This window comes from Ipomoea nil, unplaced genomic scaffold (genome assembly GCF_001879475.1).
Source record: "Ipomoea nil cultivar Tokyo-kokei standard unplaced genomic scaffold, Asagao_1.1 scaffold0688, whole genome shotgun sequence".
NCBI classification, from domain to species: domain Eukaryota; kingdom Viridiplantae; phylum Streptophyta; class Magnoliopsida; order Solanales; family Convolvulaceae; genus Ipomoea; species Ipomoea nil.
This window is the reverse complement of record NW_017617116.1, coordinates 4,284,753-4,299,380: the sequence shown is the minus strand read 5'-3', so window position 1 is coordinate 4,299,380 and position 14,628 is coordinate 4,284,753. Positions and strand designations below refer to the sequence as shown.

The window sequence follows — 14,628 nt, the reverse complement described above, 5'->3', positions numbered from 1 at the left end:
AATAAGATAATATGTAATATTTATTTTTAAATACGTACTTCAAAGTATATCAATATAAAATTATATATGAGATGTTCATGCATATGTAATTAAATATTAAATTTGTTTATTTAAATCGGTGATTCAAAGTATATGAATGTTTGAAAATTTTGTAAAAACACTAGTTTAAATACTTAGTTAAAAAATAACAGTTTAAATAAATATTACTTTTGATTTGAATTTCTCTATTTTGTTGTAATTCTTTTTTTGTGTAGCATTGTCATTGTCTTCATCTCCATTAGTTATCATCTTCTTTTTTTTTATTGGTAGTGTGTCATATGTAATTGGATTAATGGTAATAGCATAGAGGGCAACGTCATGTAATGAGATTATGGTGTAAGAAGCTTTGGATTTGTCTTGTTGTGTGTATCACTAGGATCTTGGTTGTACTATGAACTCTTGATCTTCCAAGCGCTTGTTGATATTTGGCAATGGTAATATAATTTTTTTCCTACATGTTTCATGTGTTGTAAGATGCGTGTCGTAGATTCTCATGTGAAAGTATTGAACAAAATATTAATATTTACGGAGTGTTATATTTGTAGAAGGTTCATGAGTATTACCTCTTGTTCTAGTTCAATAACTTGTTGACTTGATAGTAACAATAATGACTCTACAAGTAATCCAAAAGTGTAGAACCAACACCCTTATGTCCCCTCTTGTTTTAAATTTTTTGTTTTGTTTTGATTTTCTTGTTTCAATATGTTTGTGTATATATATATATATATATATATATATATATATATATATATATATTAAAAATTACTATATATATAAAATCAGTCTCAAATAAGCATGTGAACTTATTTTGGTTAAAATTTAATTTTATCAACAAACAAATGTCCAGAAAATAAATGAAAATAGAAAATATATTTATTTTACATGTTTTAATTTAAAAATAAATAATAGACAATGAAAAAATATAAAATGGATTGAAGAAAAAATTTGAAAAATTAAATTAAAGATAGCATTACAATCTTTAGTCCCGTGCAGAAGAACGACTCCATCGTGCGCAATAGTTTTTAATTATACAGCTTTTGATTTTTGTCTTTATTAGGCAAATTTTTAATTTTTAATTTTTAAAAAGGAATTATGTTTCATATATGGTCAAATGTGAACAATGAACACTTAATGAAGATACTTTTCTTTCACGCAAAATGTTCATATAGGTCCTGCCTCTTCCACGATATGACGATAAGATGGTGACCTTTGATTTTGGAAGTGCTACAATTAGTAGATAATCTGCTTTTTTACGTTGGAATGAATATGATGTTAATGTAATAGATTATATTTATTGATAATATAAAATAATTATTTTAAATTCGACTTAAGAATGTGTGTATTGAATATATTAAGGTTAATTATTTTTCAATCCGATGGCGGGAAAAATATTTTGTCTTAGTTTCTACATACTCACATGAACTCTTTTTGAACACGTGGCGCCCTGACAGTTATTGCAAAGAGCAATTTTAACTTTCGCAGTTGGGCTTGTCAACTCTTTCCAATTGTGGTTCTCCTAGATGGCTCGACCAACTACTATGTAGTGTGACGACACCTCTGTTTCAAGCCCATTGTTTGCCCCTCGGAACATATATATGATCTAAGTGCATTTAAATAATGGATGGGTGTTTAAAAAAAAATGAATGGAAAAATAGAGATAATACATATATATATATATATATATATATATATATATTGTAAAAAATTGTGAACAATATGCAATTTGAATATCAATCCATTTTGAACTTCCATTAAATTAACTAATGTAGCATTGATAGATTATTCCAAATCATAAGTAGAAACTTCGATCCCTCAGTTTATCAAATCGCACCTGCCTAAATTCTTAACAAAATTATTGAGCACAAGTGTAAAGAGTTAATAGTGACATGGGAAGTTAGGAGTAAATTTAAAATTCGATTGAAAAAAAAAAAATTATTAGCCTTTTACATATGTTAAAGTTAATACGTTAAGACTTTCATTTATAATGGAGGAAAAACTGTTAAGTCTTATAATTTGTTTTGACAAGTTGACATGTTCTGAGGCTATTGGTTGGACTAAGGCGCATGGTATGGATTGGAATTATGATGATCAACAAGTCTACATATTATGCATATTTGGACATTTAAATCTAGCCTCTCTAGTTCAATTGAATGAATATAGGAGAAAACTTATTAGACACGGTTCTTGAGAGAAGGTTAATTTATAAACATTAAATTTCATGAACCTTAATTTATGAGTCAATCATGATTATATGTTAGACCATTTTAAATGATCGAGTTAGGCTTGGTAAGTTGAGGTATATTCCCTTCAAAAGTAATTTAAGAATTGTATATGCGATATTATTGTCATGACATGTAGTGACTCTCCTATATAGGATGTCATGAGATCGAGTCTCATTGGAGACAGCGTTGACTAGTGTTGACTCGTTAACAAAATCAAGTCAACTATTTGATCAATTCAATCTAGGTTGTTTATAACTGATCGATCACTTTCATTAAAAATTAAACTTAAAATTAAATATTATACTCCTTGCTTGCATTTCTTTCATTAAAATTAACAAGACAAAGTAGGTTCACCCTACTTGCATTTCTTTGATTCTATTAAATTGGCTTCATTTCTTAATTGCTTCAATTTAAAGTACAGAACTCGTGTTGCCTTTCTTCAATAAATATGGCTCCAATTCACAACACGTGCTTGTACTCTGTGTATATTTTATTCTAAATGACGTGGCCTGGTGTACTGTGTAGAATCTTTGTTTTGAAAAGTCAATGCCACTAGGAAAGTAGGAAGTATCCAGGGAAGCTCCGAGTACCTTTTTTTGTTTTTGTTTTTGTTTTTTTTTTTTCATTAGTAACTTGTAAATTACGGTATATTGTACTAACAAGATTTTGTACAACAAAATTTATTGAGATTCCAATAAAGTATTCAGATACAAAAATTATATTTTACTCACTTAACAACAATTTCTAGAACATTACCACTTATTTTCTGTTTATAAAAACAACTTAATTCCATATTGTAAAAATATTGACATAAAAAAAAAAAAGGGTAATGGTGATTGTACGTACATAAATATATTGTAACACACGTGAATCTCACTATATTGAAAAATAGATTATTATCATTATTATTAATTTAATTTGATTCATATATATGTACATGTTACAGGTCGTTTGGTTGAAGGGAATTAAATTATTTTCTCACTTAATTCCCACATAATTCCAAAGGTCACAAAATTCCCTTGTTTGGTTGAAAGGAATTGCAATTCCTTCATTTTCATGGAATTAAAATTTCATGTCCCCCTGCGATTTTAATTCCTGAGATTTTAGGAAGAAAAAAAGATAGTGGTGAGTCAAAATTACTCATTCATTTTTTAACCTAAAATTAATGTCTGACAATAACAATGGACATTTTGAACTTTATACTACTTATTCCCTTTCAATTCCCATGTATACCAAACATTGGAATTGAAATTTCCAGTAATTCTATTCCTGTAAACCAAACATTGAAATTTAAATTTCCACTTTATTCTCAGTAATTCATCTCTCATGGAATTACGATTCTTTTCCCACGTAATTTCCCCTCTCCAACCAAACGTCCTGTTATGGTTTACTTGTAAATATTAATTATTCTCAACACATTATGTAAATGTCGATCGTTTGCTTCACAGAATGTTAGATTACCTTAGGGAATACTAGATTGTGAGAAAGGTCAGATTACTGAAATTGTCAAATTTATGTTTGGTTAAAATTGATCTATGTAATATAAACTTATTATTTGAAGACCAAGAATTGTACTCTTTTTTCTTTGATTGATATTTTTTGTATATAATTTCTTAATTAAAGTTTTTTTTTTTTTTTTTAACGAGGTAGCTAGTGCAACACCGAAATACACATATATCTTATACTCTTTTTCTCACTAGACTTTTTCCAATTAGAATTTTCTAGTGAGGTTTTAACGAGGCATAACGAGGCATAATTTTTTAGAACTTTGTATATATTGAACTGAAAGATGATTAATAAGAGTATCCATTATTTTCTCTGTATTCTCTGTCTTTCGTTTTAACTAATTATTTTCTGCAATCAAAATCATACAACTATTCACGTGAGAATACATTAAGTCTCACAAAAAAAAAAATATTCACATATTAATCACAAGGTTACAAGTTCGACTTCTTGTGATAGCAGCATATTGGCCCAGACATATATATAAGTAATAAGAGTTAATATCATTTGTGATCCTCCGAGTATAGTAAGTAATAAGAGTTAATGCCATCTATGGTCCTCCGAGTATAATGATTTTGCCATGTTTACTTTCAAATTATTACCATATGTAGTTCAAGTTAACCACATATGACCCTTCAATTATCAAATTTTAACCACTCATGATCCTTCCAAGAGGACCACATCTAGTTAAAATTTAAAAGTTGAATGATCATGGATGCATGGTTAATTTGGATCGCAGATGGTAACAATTTGAAATGGATGGTCAATTTAAAAATTTAAGATTAAAAGTGGCAAAATCACTATACTCGAAGGACTTAAGATGACATTAACTCTAAATAATAACTACAGACATATAAATTTTTAATTACAAGTACAAAATACGTTAACTGCAGACACATAAAATGTTAGTTAACATGTTATGTGTCTACCGTTAACATATTATGTACATGCAGTTATTAGTATATGTGTCTGTATTTATCATGTTATGTGTCTATAATTACTATGTAATGTGCCTAACTTCATTTTGTTTACATGTATATAAACGGTGAAGTGCAGGTACAAAATTTGAATATTATTTTTGAATTAGGACCCACAATGTAAGACAGATCATAATCCATGGTATAATTTGTTGTTTGAGCCGATAACAAGTTATGCTAGTTTACATCATTGTAGTCCTTTGACGACTAGAATCACAAAATGGATGTCATTCAATGCACACTTTCTGGTAATGATTATGAATTTCCTTCTATCACCCAAAAACAAATACTAAAGACAATTAAATTGAACTTAATAGTAAGAAATAAAAAAATAAATTTCAATCAATTTGTGGTCCGGTCAATTCTTCTAGAGCCTCAAGATGCTTGATTAGGGCAAAACATTCAAACCAACAATTGGAGGGATGAGATGTTACAGATTTTCACAACTTAATTTAGTTATATTAATGGGCTAAGTTACATCACCCATGAGGTATCTAGTTATGCATTTCTTGACCAACAAATAAAGTTTGATCACAGTCTTAAAAAAGCACATTACTTCGTGATCTTATAAAAGAAAATGAAAAATAAAATTACACGCTATTTACTTATTTATTACCCGTGATTGTAATTAAGTTATGAATTGATGATGTGACTATCATATGAAAACCATATATATTATTTTATTTTTAATCATTTTTTTAATAAAAATAATTAAAATAGAAAACTTGGTCATAGATATATAGTCATGGCTTTAAACAATCATACACGACCAATTTATCCTTTAGACAGCCATGGCTATTCATAAAGGACATAAACAAGGGCAATTCCATCCTCTTGCTATGATGCCATGGACGACCTTCTAAGCTAGAAAATTTATAAGAAAGTTGAGAGAAAAGTAGACTAGATTAACCATGACCAGCACCCTCCCAAACTAATGTCATGCAACATCTTAAAAATATAACCGAGACTCGACTATATTAGTTTACCCAAATCGAATCAAAAAAAAAAAAAAAAGATGTCCACCGCAAGTATTAACCTTGTGTACCTAGAGTACATAAGAATCCATGAAACCACAATTTATTTTTTGTTCAGACCACGAAATATTCTGAACAAGCCTTAACCTAAGAACAGGGTCGTTCCTATAAAAATTAGGGTCCTGTGTGAAAATTCAACATGGCCCCTTTTGTATAATTGTAAATACATAAAAGATATATTATATTATATCAAAATATATAATAGTCTATAAAAAATTTATCACTCAAATTTTCACTTGAAAAGTGACATTCTTCTTCTTCGGGCATATTTAGATGTAAAATTATTCACCAATTCGTCGTGTCTTTCTTACAGTATGCTTGGCCATAAGTAAGATTTCAACCACTCCAACTTTTAAAAACTTCTTTATGCATAAACAACAGTAATGGAAATAGTCAAGACTAATTGTATATCAATTGTAGTATCAAAATACAAGAAATTAGATTGTTATTCACCTATCAAAAAAATTCCTAGCTAGGGTTAGTTATTGAATTAATAATTTTAAAATTTTGAATAAAATTAAAAAATTAAAATATTTAATTACTTAAATACTTTCCATTCTTTTATCGTAAAGAATAAAAAAATTGAGAGTATCAAATGCAAAAACAATGCACTTCAAATTAATAATTACTGAGACCGAATTCATGCGTTATGATTTGTGAATACAAATCTTGCATATATACATTATAATATAAATAAGAGTAATTTTTTACCCTTTATATATAAAATTTTACAATAGTCAAATATGCCCGTCTCAATTCTTATAAGTTATAGGACTATAACTCTATTCCTAGGAATTAAGAATGTAAGCAAGCGTTTTAAAATTTTAGACAATCTTAATTTAATTTCTTTATACATTTTTACACCAAAAGTAATATATACAATATAAATATACAATAATATATATATATATATATATATATATATATATATATATATATATATATATAAAATAAAAGTGCCCCCAAAATTTGGGGGCACAATGTACATATGATATATGATATATACTTCGTAATATTTGGGGCCAAATACTTCGTAATATTTGGGGCCCCCAAACTTTGGGGGCCCTGTGCGCATGCCGGCACTGTCTAAGAGTTTGGGGGCCCTGTGCGCATGCCGGCACTGTCTAAGAAACACCTTTAATCTCGCATCCTACTCAGATTAATCCTAGACTAATCTTTATTTATACCAGACCCACCCTTCTTAAGGTAAGAAACACCATTAATCTCGCACCCTACCAGACCCACCCTTCCCGTACCGTACGCAGATCAAACTAATCCTAGCTGTTTGCACTAGACCGGAAAGTGCTGACCTTGATTGATTGATTTTTCAATACTAGAGGGGAAGAAAACCAGAAATTAAACATAAACACACATGCACAAATAACATCAATGGAAAAGTCCATAATTCTATCAGAATGAAACTGATCTGATCTGATCTGATGGATGAAGTGATATCACAGATGGAACGTATAGTACCGCCATTAATTATATTGTAACTACAGGAGGTTTCCTTTACTACTCAGCTCTATCAAATTAAACACTAATTTAATCTGCCTTCTCTGCATGAGGCTGCTGCTGCTTATTTATCTGCGTTGTTGCAGGCGAGTAGCGCCTATAGTCTTCTCCCGTCTTGGCAACAATCTCATCCCTCTCCCTAAAGTACCTCTCAAACGCCCTCGGCAAATAGCACGGAATCAAAAACCCCAACAGATTCACAGAATAGTAGACCAAATTAGCCACCGCCAGCCCCCTCCCGAACCAGTGCCATGAAACATCCTGCACAAAACTTAATCATTCAGTAAACTAGCGGTAGCTGATTGAGTTAGTGGGTTTAACTAGTTGATAACAGCAGCTGATAACTGATAACTGATTATATGTAAAATGACTTTCCCAAAAAGCTACTTTGACCACCACCACTAATGAACTTGTACATTGAGTAAATCCCGTCTTGTAAACTATTAGGTCACTTCCACTCCGTGCATATAAACTATATAGTTAATTGGATTCATTATATTACATTGGTGCTTGGTATGTATGTATGTATGTGTTACTATATATATATACCTTGAAATCTGGGGTTGCAGGCAATGATTTGTTAACCCAAACATCTTGTATCCAGTCCATTATGACGAAGACGCGGCGAACAGTGTAAAGCAAAGGGACGAAGGCTCTTACAGGCGGCGAAAACAGAGACCATCCGCTTATGATATTCTCCGTTAGTATCTGGAAAGACAGCAAGAAGAGGTGAGGGGTAGCTGATCGGACGGCATGCTCGTCGCCCCTCGCGAATCCACCCAACACATAAGCCAGCGGCAGGAACAGCCCGACAGCGGTGCCAAACACCACGTAAACACGGAAAAGCGCACCCCCCTGAAACAATTCCGGCGACCCAGAACGGCCGCCGTGGGAGGGGAACGCTAGCCGGGAAATGATGAGGAGATAGGCGGACGAGAGCGCCGGAAACGCCAGGTCTAGGAGCGGCACTAAGCCGCTGGCGGAGAAGACCATGATGAAAGCTACTAGTTGAAGCTCCACCACCCGGAGAGACCCCATTATACCCACCGCCTGCTGCTGCCGCCGCCGCGGCTTTTGCTGCGGCCTTAGCAAAGACGGCTTCGGCTCATCCGGAGCCACCGCTAGGGTTACTCCTGACATTTTTAATTTTCTTCACAATTCAGCTTAATTAGTGAGTGAAGAGATGGGGGGAGAAGAAGAAGAAGAAGAAAACCGGACCGAAACTTTGAGATCAGAGGCGCTTACACGTGTAGCTGAAGTGGCATGAGCGCCACGTGGAGGCGGGATGACAGAGCACGTGGCAGGAAATTTTGGTGGTACCTCGAACATGTCGCCGTCTTTCAAGGGGATGGATTCCGACCTTTTCAATTTCTAATTAAAGAAATCAAGATTTAAATCTTTTGATGATATTAATGAAAACAACTTAAAACTCTATCTTTATAATTTAGCCCAAAAAGCATTATCATTTTAGCAGGTCCTGTCCGTATTATCAATCGTTATGCTATGGACCCGTGTCCAGCATGGCGTTAGGCACTGTTATCTTTTTTTTTTTTTTTTTTTTTTTTTTTTTTAATTTCAGACCGCTTCGTTATAGGAGTATATGTTCATAATTTTATTACTATATGTTAATAACTGTACATTCATAACTCCATAACTGTACGTTCATAACTCCATAACTGTACATTCATAACTCTATAACTGTACATTCATAACTCCATAATTGTACATTCATAATTTTCGAAGCTCTATGTTCACAATTTTAGAGCTCTATGTTCATAATTTTATCACTATATGTTCATAATTGTAAGTTCATAATGTCAGAGCTCTTTGTTCATAATTCGATCAATAACTGTATATTCATAATTCCATAAATGTAGATTCATAATCTCATAACTGTAGATTCATAACTCCATAATTGTAGATTCATAACTCCATAACTGTACATTCATAACTCCATAACTGTACATTCATAATCTTCGAAGCTCTATATTTACAATTTTAAAGCTCCATGGTCATAATTTTATCACTATATGTTCATAATTGTAAGTTCATAATGTTAGAGCTCTGTGTTCATAATTTCATAATTACATAAATGTACATTCATAACGGCACAACTGTACATTCATAATTAAAAAAAAAAAAAATAACGCCGTTAACGCCAAAACACGCGCGATTTTTTTTTTTTTAACTAAATGACGCGTTTATTTTGAAAAATGATGTCGTTTTGGGCTCGTGTCCACAATGAATTGTGGACACGGGTCCAGGGCATGCATAATTTGCCCTGTATTATGGCCCATATCCAATCTCTATAATAATTCTTATAGTGCAGAAACGAATTGAAAATTATTGGAATGGATGAAGCTAGCTAGCATACAAAATCAAAACCAAATCATTTTTATTGAATACAAATGTTCTTATTACATATTTTAAACAAAACCACCTCTAGACCATTATAACTCACTTACTATAATGAATTTTAACATTGATGACTTTAATCACTATTACTATACACCTATATCTGCCATTTTTTTATTATTTAATTATTATTATATTAAAATCTTAATATAAAATTGTAGAATGTTACATTATAAGTAGGTATATAGAGCAAATATCAATCTTGATCCCACGAGTACTAACAAAATGACAATTTTGGTCTATATATTTAATTGCTACCAAATTTCACCCACGACTATTGTTTTAGTATCAATTTTCATCCACGACTAATGTTTTAGTGCCAAAATTCATCAGTCACCCATCAGTTTCAGATATGCCGACGATTTTGGTAATTAGCTTTTGAATTAATTTCACTTTTCGTCTCACGATTTTTGAGGTCTTATCATTTGGTGGACAACATTATTTTTTTTTCAATTTTGGTGTCTTTGTTATTTTTATTTGGTCCTTTCAACTAAATTGATGGTGAAATATTGCCAGATTTTATATTTAGGGACAAAATCGTCATCTCAAGGAAATATCTTCAATCTATAAACAAAAGAAAAATCATATTAAGAGAAAAATAAGAGTTTGTCAATCGTTGATGTTATAAATCTCATAGATCTATGGCTAGTTTCTGCCCGTCTTCCTCATTAGTCTCATCAATCAAACACATATAGATATGATTTTACAGTGGTTTTGTTTAGATATTGAAGACGTTTCCTTGAGATCACGATTTTACCCCTAAAATATATAAAATCCAGCAATATTTTGTTGTCAATTCGGTTGAAATGACCAAAACTGATAAAAATAACAAAGTTAAGCACCAAAATTGAAAATTTTTAAAGTTGTGCATCGGAATGATCCCTTGACTATAACAAAATTATCGATTTAGTCCTGAGTTAACGGATGTTTAACAGCAAAACTAACGGAGAACAAAATTAGTTAAAATTTTTAAAGTTTAGAGACTTAATTGATAAAAAAATAATCAAAAAAATAAATTAATAATTTCGCTATAATTAATGGACCATTTCAATAATTAACTCGTGAAAAAATGAGCAAGACTATTCTCGGCTCTGGGAACAAAACTAACGCTAACATCGGGGCGGGAAAGAAAATAATATCTCGGCCATAATGTGTCCACTTTTACTAGAGAGTATATTCAATTTTAAGTAATAAATATTAAATCTGAAACAAATATTTATTTCGGCCATAATGCCACTTTTAATTCTTAATGCACTATCCAAATATTTTAAGAATTGAATAATGTTATATCCACCGTCTAAATTTATAAAATTATCGATTAGATAAGAAAAATTATTTATTTTCATTTAGTTTTAAATAATATCACGTCATACAATATATTTCCATTATTATTCATCTTGCAATTAGATTGTCGGTTCACTTACCAATCATCTAAATTGTCGAATTAATAAATATAAAGAATTTTATTATCATAAAATTTAGAAGGAAAAGAAAACACATTTTTAGCATTTTAATGTGTACACTTTTACTCTACCTTATATTCAATTTTAAGTAATAAATATTAAATCTGAAACGTTTGTCCTTTCAAGCACAGTCATGAGTCATTGAATCCTCTAAGTTAATAAAGCACCATAAATACTGACTATTACTTTTCCTTAAACCCTTTTATTATGTTACCAACATAGTTTCTGGATTTAGTGATTCCATAACATTTTGATACAACTTTCTCAGGTAAACTACCATTAATTCTTGATTTTGCCATAACTAAATTTGCTGTTTTTTTTTTCTGTGCAATCAACTTCACAGATGTCATTCCACTTTTAGCAGTGTAAATCAATCAGTACAGTGTACCAGATGCAATAGTGCCATTATTATATTCTTCAGAATTCTTCAATTCCTCTCTATATATTCATCCTTTTTGTTATTAAGTATACATCTGAGATTGTTTGGTACTGCCCTCTGCGGTTTCAGCTTTCCAGACTCAACAGAAGAATGGGGAAGGTAAGAAAACTTGCTTCCTTGGCTCTCAAAAAATTACTCTTAACAACATTTCAAGAACCCAATTCTCGGATTGTCACTCTCTTGCAAATTGGGGATGGAAGATATATATATATATATATATATATATATATATATATATATATATATATATATATTTTAGTGACGTGGAAACCAACAGTCATGGTTCGAGGGTGTGCACGGGATTAATCCCGCCTTGTAACCCTAGTTGGTGGAGGTAAACAACTTAGTTTGTCCCGTAGCTGATTGATTCAAATCAAAAAAGTCAGTAGATCCATATTTGGCTCAATTCAAGATGGTTGATAAGCATGAGTGACTCAAACCAAAAAGGTCAATAAGTCTATAGCTGAGTAATCGGCAGAAAATTAAATTTGTAATGTTGTAATTACTAAGTCAATAACCCGGCCAACTTGACTGGATTTTTCTAGAAAAGTTATTTTTTTGAGTGCTTATTAGTATCATTGTTAAATTTACTTTTGTTCTTCATAATGTTGCTACATCTTAGTTGATGCATAAAAATTACAGGGGAAAAAAGGTGAAGAAGAGCAGAACCCAGGAGGGATAATTATCTTGGGAGTCTACATTCATTGCAAAGGCTGTGCAGACACTGTCAGAGACTCACTCATTGGTTTTGATGGTACGGTGATTATATTTTGCATGCACAAATCTTCTTTAACTATTGTTGGTTTTTTTTTTTTTTTTGATTTAATTTGTTTGAGTGTCTTATAGGAGTGGAAGGGATTGAAGTTGATGAGAGTAATCACAGAGCGACTGTGAAAGGGAAGAATGCAGATCCAATTATGGTGACTGAGAGGCTAAGGAAGAAGACTGGGAAATATGTGGAGCTCATATTTCCTATTCCCAAGCCCAAGAAAGAACACAAGAAAGAACCTAAAATACAAGAGGTCTAATCTTGTATCTCAATCTGTAGTTTTCTAACATTTTTGGTCTTCATCTTCATTTTAAAAACTGTTTTTTTTTTTTTTTTGTAATCTTTTTGGTACAGCCAAAGGTGATGGAGGTTATATTGAAAGTATATATGCACTGTGAAGCATGTGCTAAGGAAGTGAAGCACTGTCTCCACAAATTGCCAGGTAACTATTTTACCTACCCAAATCATTTTTCACAGCCTCTCAAATCTCAGATAAGTTGGTCGGGCTATTGACTTGGTAACCACAAGGTTCATAGTTTGACTTTCAGTCTTTGGGAATGGAGCAGCCTTAAATCTCTAAACCAGTTGTCCAATCCAAAAGAGGTGTCTACATTTGAGTCCGACTGTGGAAACTCTGGGTATATCCAAAAAAAATAGTTTGACTCTCAGTAGAAAATGGCCTATTAACTTTCTTGATTTGAGTCGATCAATCAGTTATAAACAATCTAGACTAATTTAGCTCCTTGTGATATTGAGATCACAAAGCTGGTTTACTCGGTGCAGAATCTCGATTGTGGTGTTGTATTAAGTGAATTGATGTTGATGTTGTAGGGGTACAAATAGTGGATCCAGACATGGAGAGTGACACAGTTAGAGTGAAGGGAACCATGAGCCCTGAAAGCCTAGTGGAGTTCATGAGCCAAAGGGCAGGGAGGCATGCTCAGGTTCTCAAAGTCACTAAATTTGTAAGCCATAAGAAAGATAACAAAGATGATGGAGAAAAGGCGGATTCGAACAAAAAGGGTGGCGCCGCCGCCGCCGTTTACAAAGGCTACACTCATGAACTCCTCCATGCCCCCCAACTCTTCAGTGATGAAAATCCCAATGCTTGCTCCATTGTATGATGATGTAATATAATTCTGAATTTTTTTTTTATTAATTCGTTACTTTTGAAGTATAAGTCTCATTTAAAGTGACAAGATAAGAGTGAGTAATCAGTATGAATGTATGATAGTAAAATTGTTTTTTTTTTTTTTTTAAACACATTTTAATTAGTTAAGGTCACTCTTCAATTTTTTTATTTTATATATAAACAATAGTGTATATAAAATTCAAGAACCAAAACAACTTATTAGATAAACGTGTAACTCTTGACTTTACACTCAATTTTGAGACACAACATTTACATGTACTCATTACATCCCATTTTATATACTTTTTATTTAGTTAATAAGATTTTATTAAAATTATTTATAGTTTAATTTTTCATAATATTAAATTTAATATTAGTATATAAAATTTATACATTAAAAGTATTATTAAATATAAAAAATTAAATTTAAAAAGAATAAAAATATACTAAAAAAATAACCAAAAAAAGAGTAGATTTGACCAATTAATAGTAAACATGACAAACTAATTGTACTATTTAGTGCTAGAGTTTCAATTATATTTTAGTAAAAATTGTGATTTCCTTCGACGACATTTCAACCAAAATTCTACAAGAATCTGCTTTTCTTAACTATTGTGTACAAGTAATTAAAATTGTCTTCATACTAATTTTAATTTCTTTCTTCATTTTGGGTTGGGTGTTGACATGAAGAGGGAAAGAATGAAAAAAGATTATGGAGAAAAGAGTTTTTTCACTTAGCTTTAAGTCTTTGCCATGTGCACGTGCTTGAACAAAAGCATGGTCAAATGAAGGCAACTTTATAAATTTGGACTGCCCTGTAACAACTAGGAATTTCAATTATAATATAATGTTTGGTAGAATAGAAATTGAAAGGGAATAGGTATATAAATATCAAAATACCCTTTATAATAATAATTTAATAAAATTATGATATTATTATTATTTTTAATAAATTATAAAGTAAAATTAATTGCATATACAATATTATAATAAAATATACTACAATACAAGTAGAATTATAATAATATAATACATCATAAATTATTATAGTAAATTTTATTATTATTATTATTATTATTATTATTATTATTATTATTATAATAATTATTATTATTATTAT

General features: G+C 31.0%; 2 protein-coding genes across 3 annotated transcripts; one reads left to right on the top strand and one right to left on the bottom strand.

Annotated features, from left to right (window-relative positions):
- Positions 1–7,171: 7,171 nt before the first annotated feature.
- Positions 7,172–8,470, bottom strand: LOC109175545. The gene is made up of 2 exons (XM_019324818.1): positions 7,840–8,470; positions 7,172–7,551 (listed from the first exon to the last, which is right to left on the bottom strand). Exons 1-2 carry the CDS (start codon positions 8,428–8,430, stop codon positions 7,321–7,323), a joined length of 822 nt encoding a protein of 273 aa, XP_019180363.1. The 5' UTR covers positions 8,431–8,470; the 3' UTR covers positions 7,172–7,320.
- A 2,903-nt stretch (positions 8,471–11,373) lies between these two features.
- Positions 11,374–13,500, top strand: LOC109175547 (heavy metal-associated isoprenylated plant protein 7-like). 2 transcript variants are annotated; one of them, XM_019324821.1, is made up of 6 exons: positions 11,374–11,436; positions 11,677–11,706; positions 12,250–12,361; positions 12,454–12,629; positions 12,731–12,818; positions 13,208–13,500. In XM_019324821.1, the coding sequence occupies exons 2-6, from the start codon at positions 11,698–11,700 to the stop codon at positions 13,498–13,500; spliced, it is 678 nt and encodes a 225-aa protein (XP_019180366.1). In that variant the 5' UTR covers positions 11,374–11,436; positions 11,677–11,697. The 2 variants fall into 2 exon arrangements, with proteins under 2 accessions (XP_019180366.1, XP_019180365.1); XM_019324820.1 differs by lacking the exon at positions 11,374–11,436 and having other exon boundaries at positions 11,594–11,706.
- The last annotated feature ends 1,128 nt before the right edge of the window (positions 13,501–14,628 follow it).

Excerpts from the sequence above, each read along its gene's own strand:
- LOC109175545 (XM_019324818.1), bottom strand. The coding sequence starts at position 8,430 with ATGTCAGGAGTAACCCTAGCGGTGGCTCCGGATGAGCCGAAGCCGTCT. Across the intron at positions 7,552-7,839 it reads CTGCAACCCCAGATTTCAAG|GATGTTTCATGGCACTGGTT; the intron begins GTATATATATAT and ends AGTTTTGTGCAG.
- LOC109175547 (XM_019324821.1), top strand. Across the intron at positions 12,630-12,730 it reads AAGAACCTAAAATACAAGAG|CCAAAGGTGATGGAGGTTAT; the intron begins GTCTAATCTTGT and ends TTTTTGGTACAG. Across the intron at positions 12,819-13,207 it reads CTGTCTCCACAAATTGCCAG|GGGTACAAATAGTGGATCCA; the intron begins GTAACTATTTTA and ends TTGATGTTGTAG.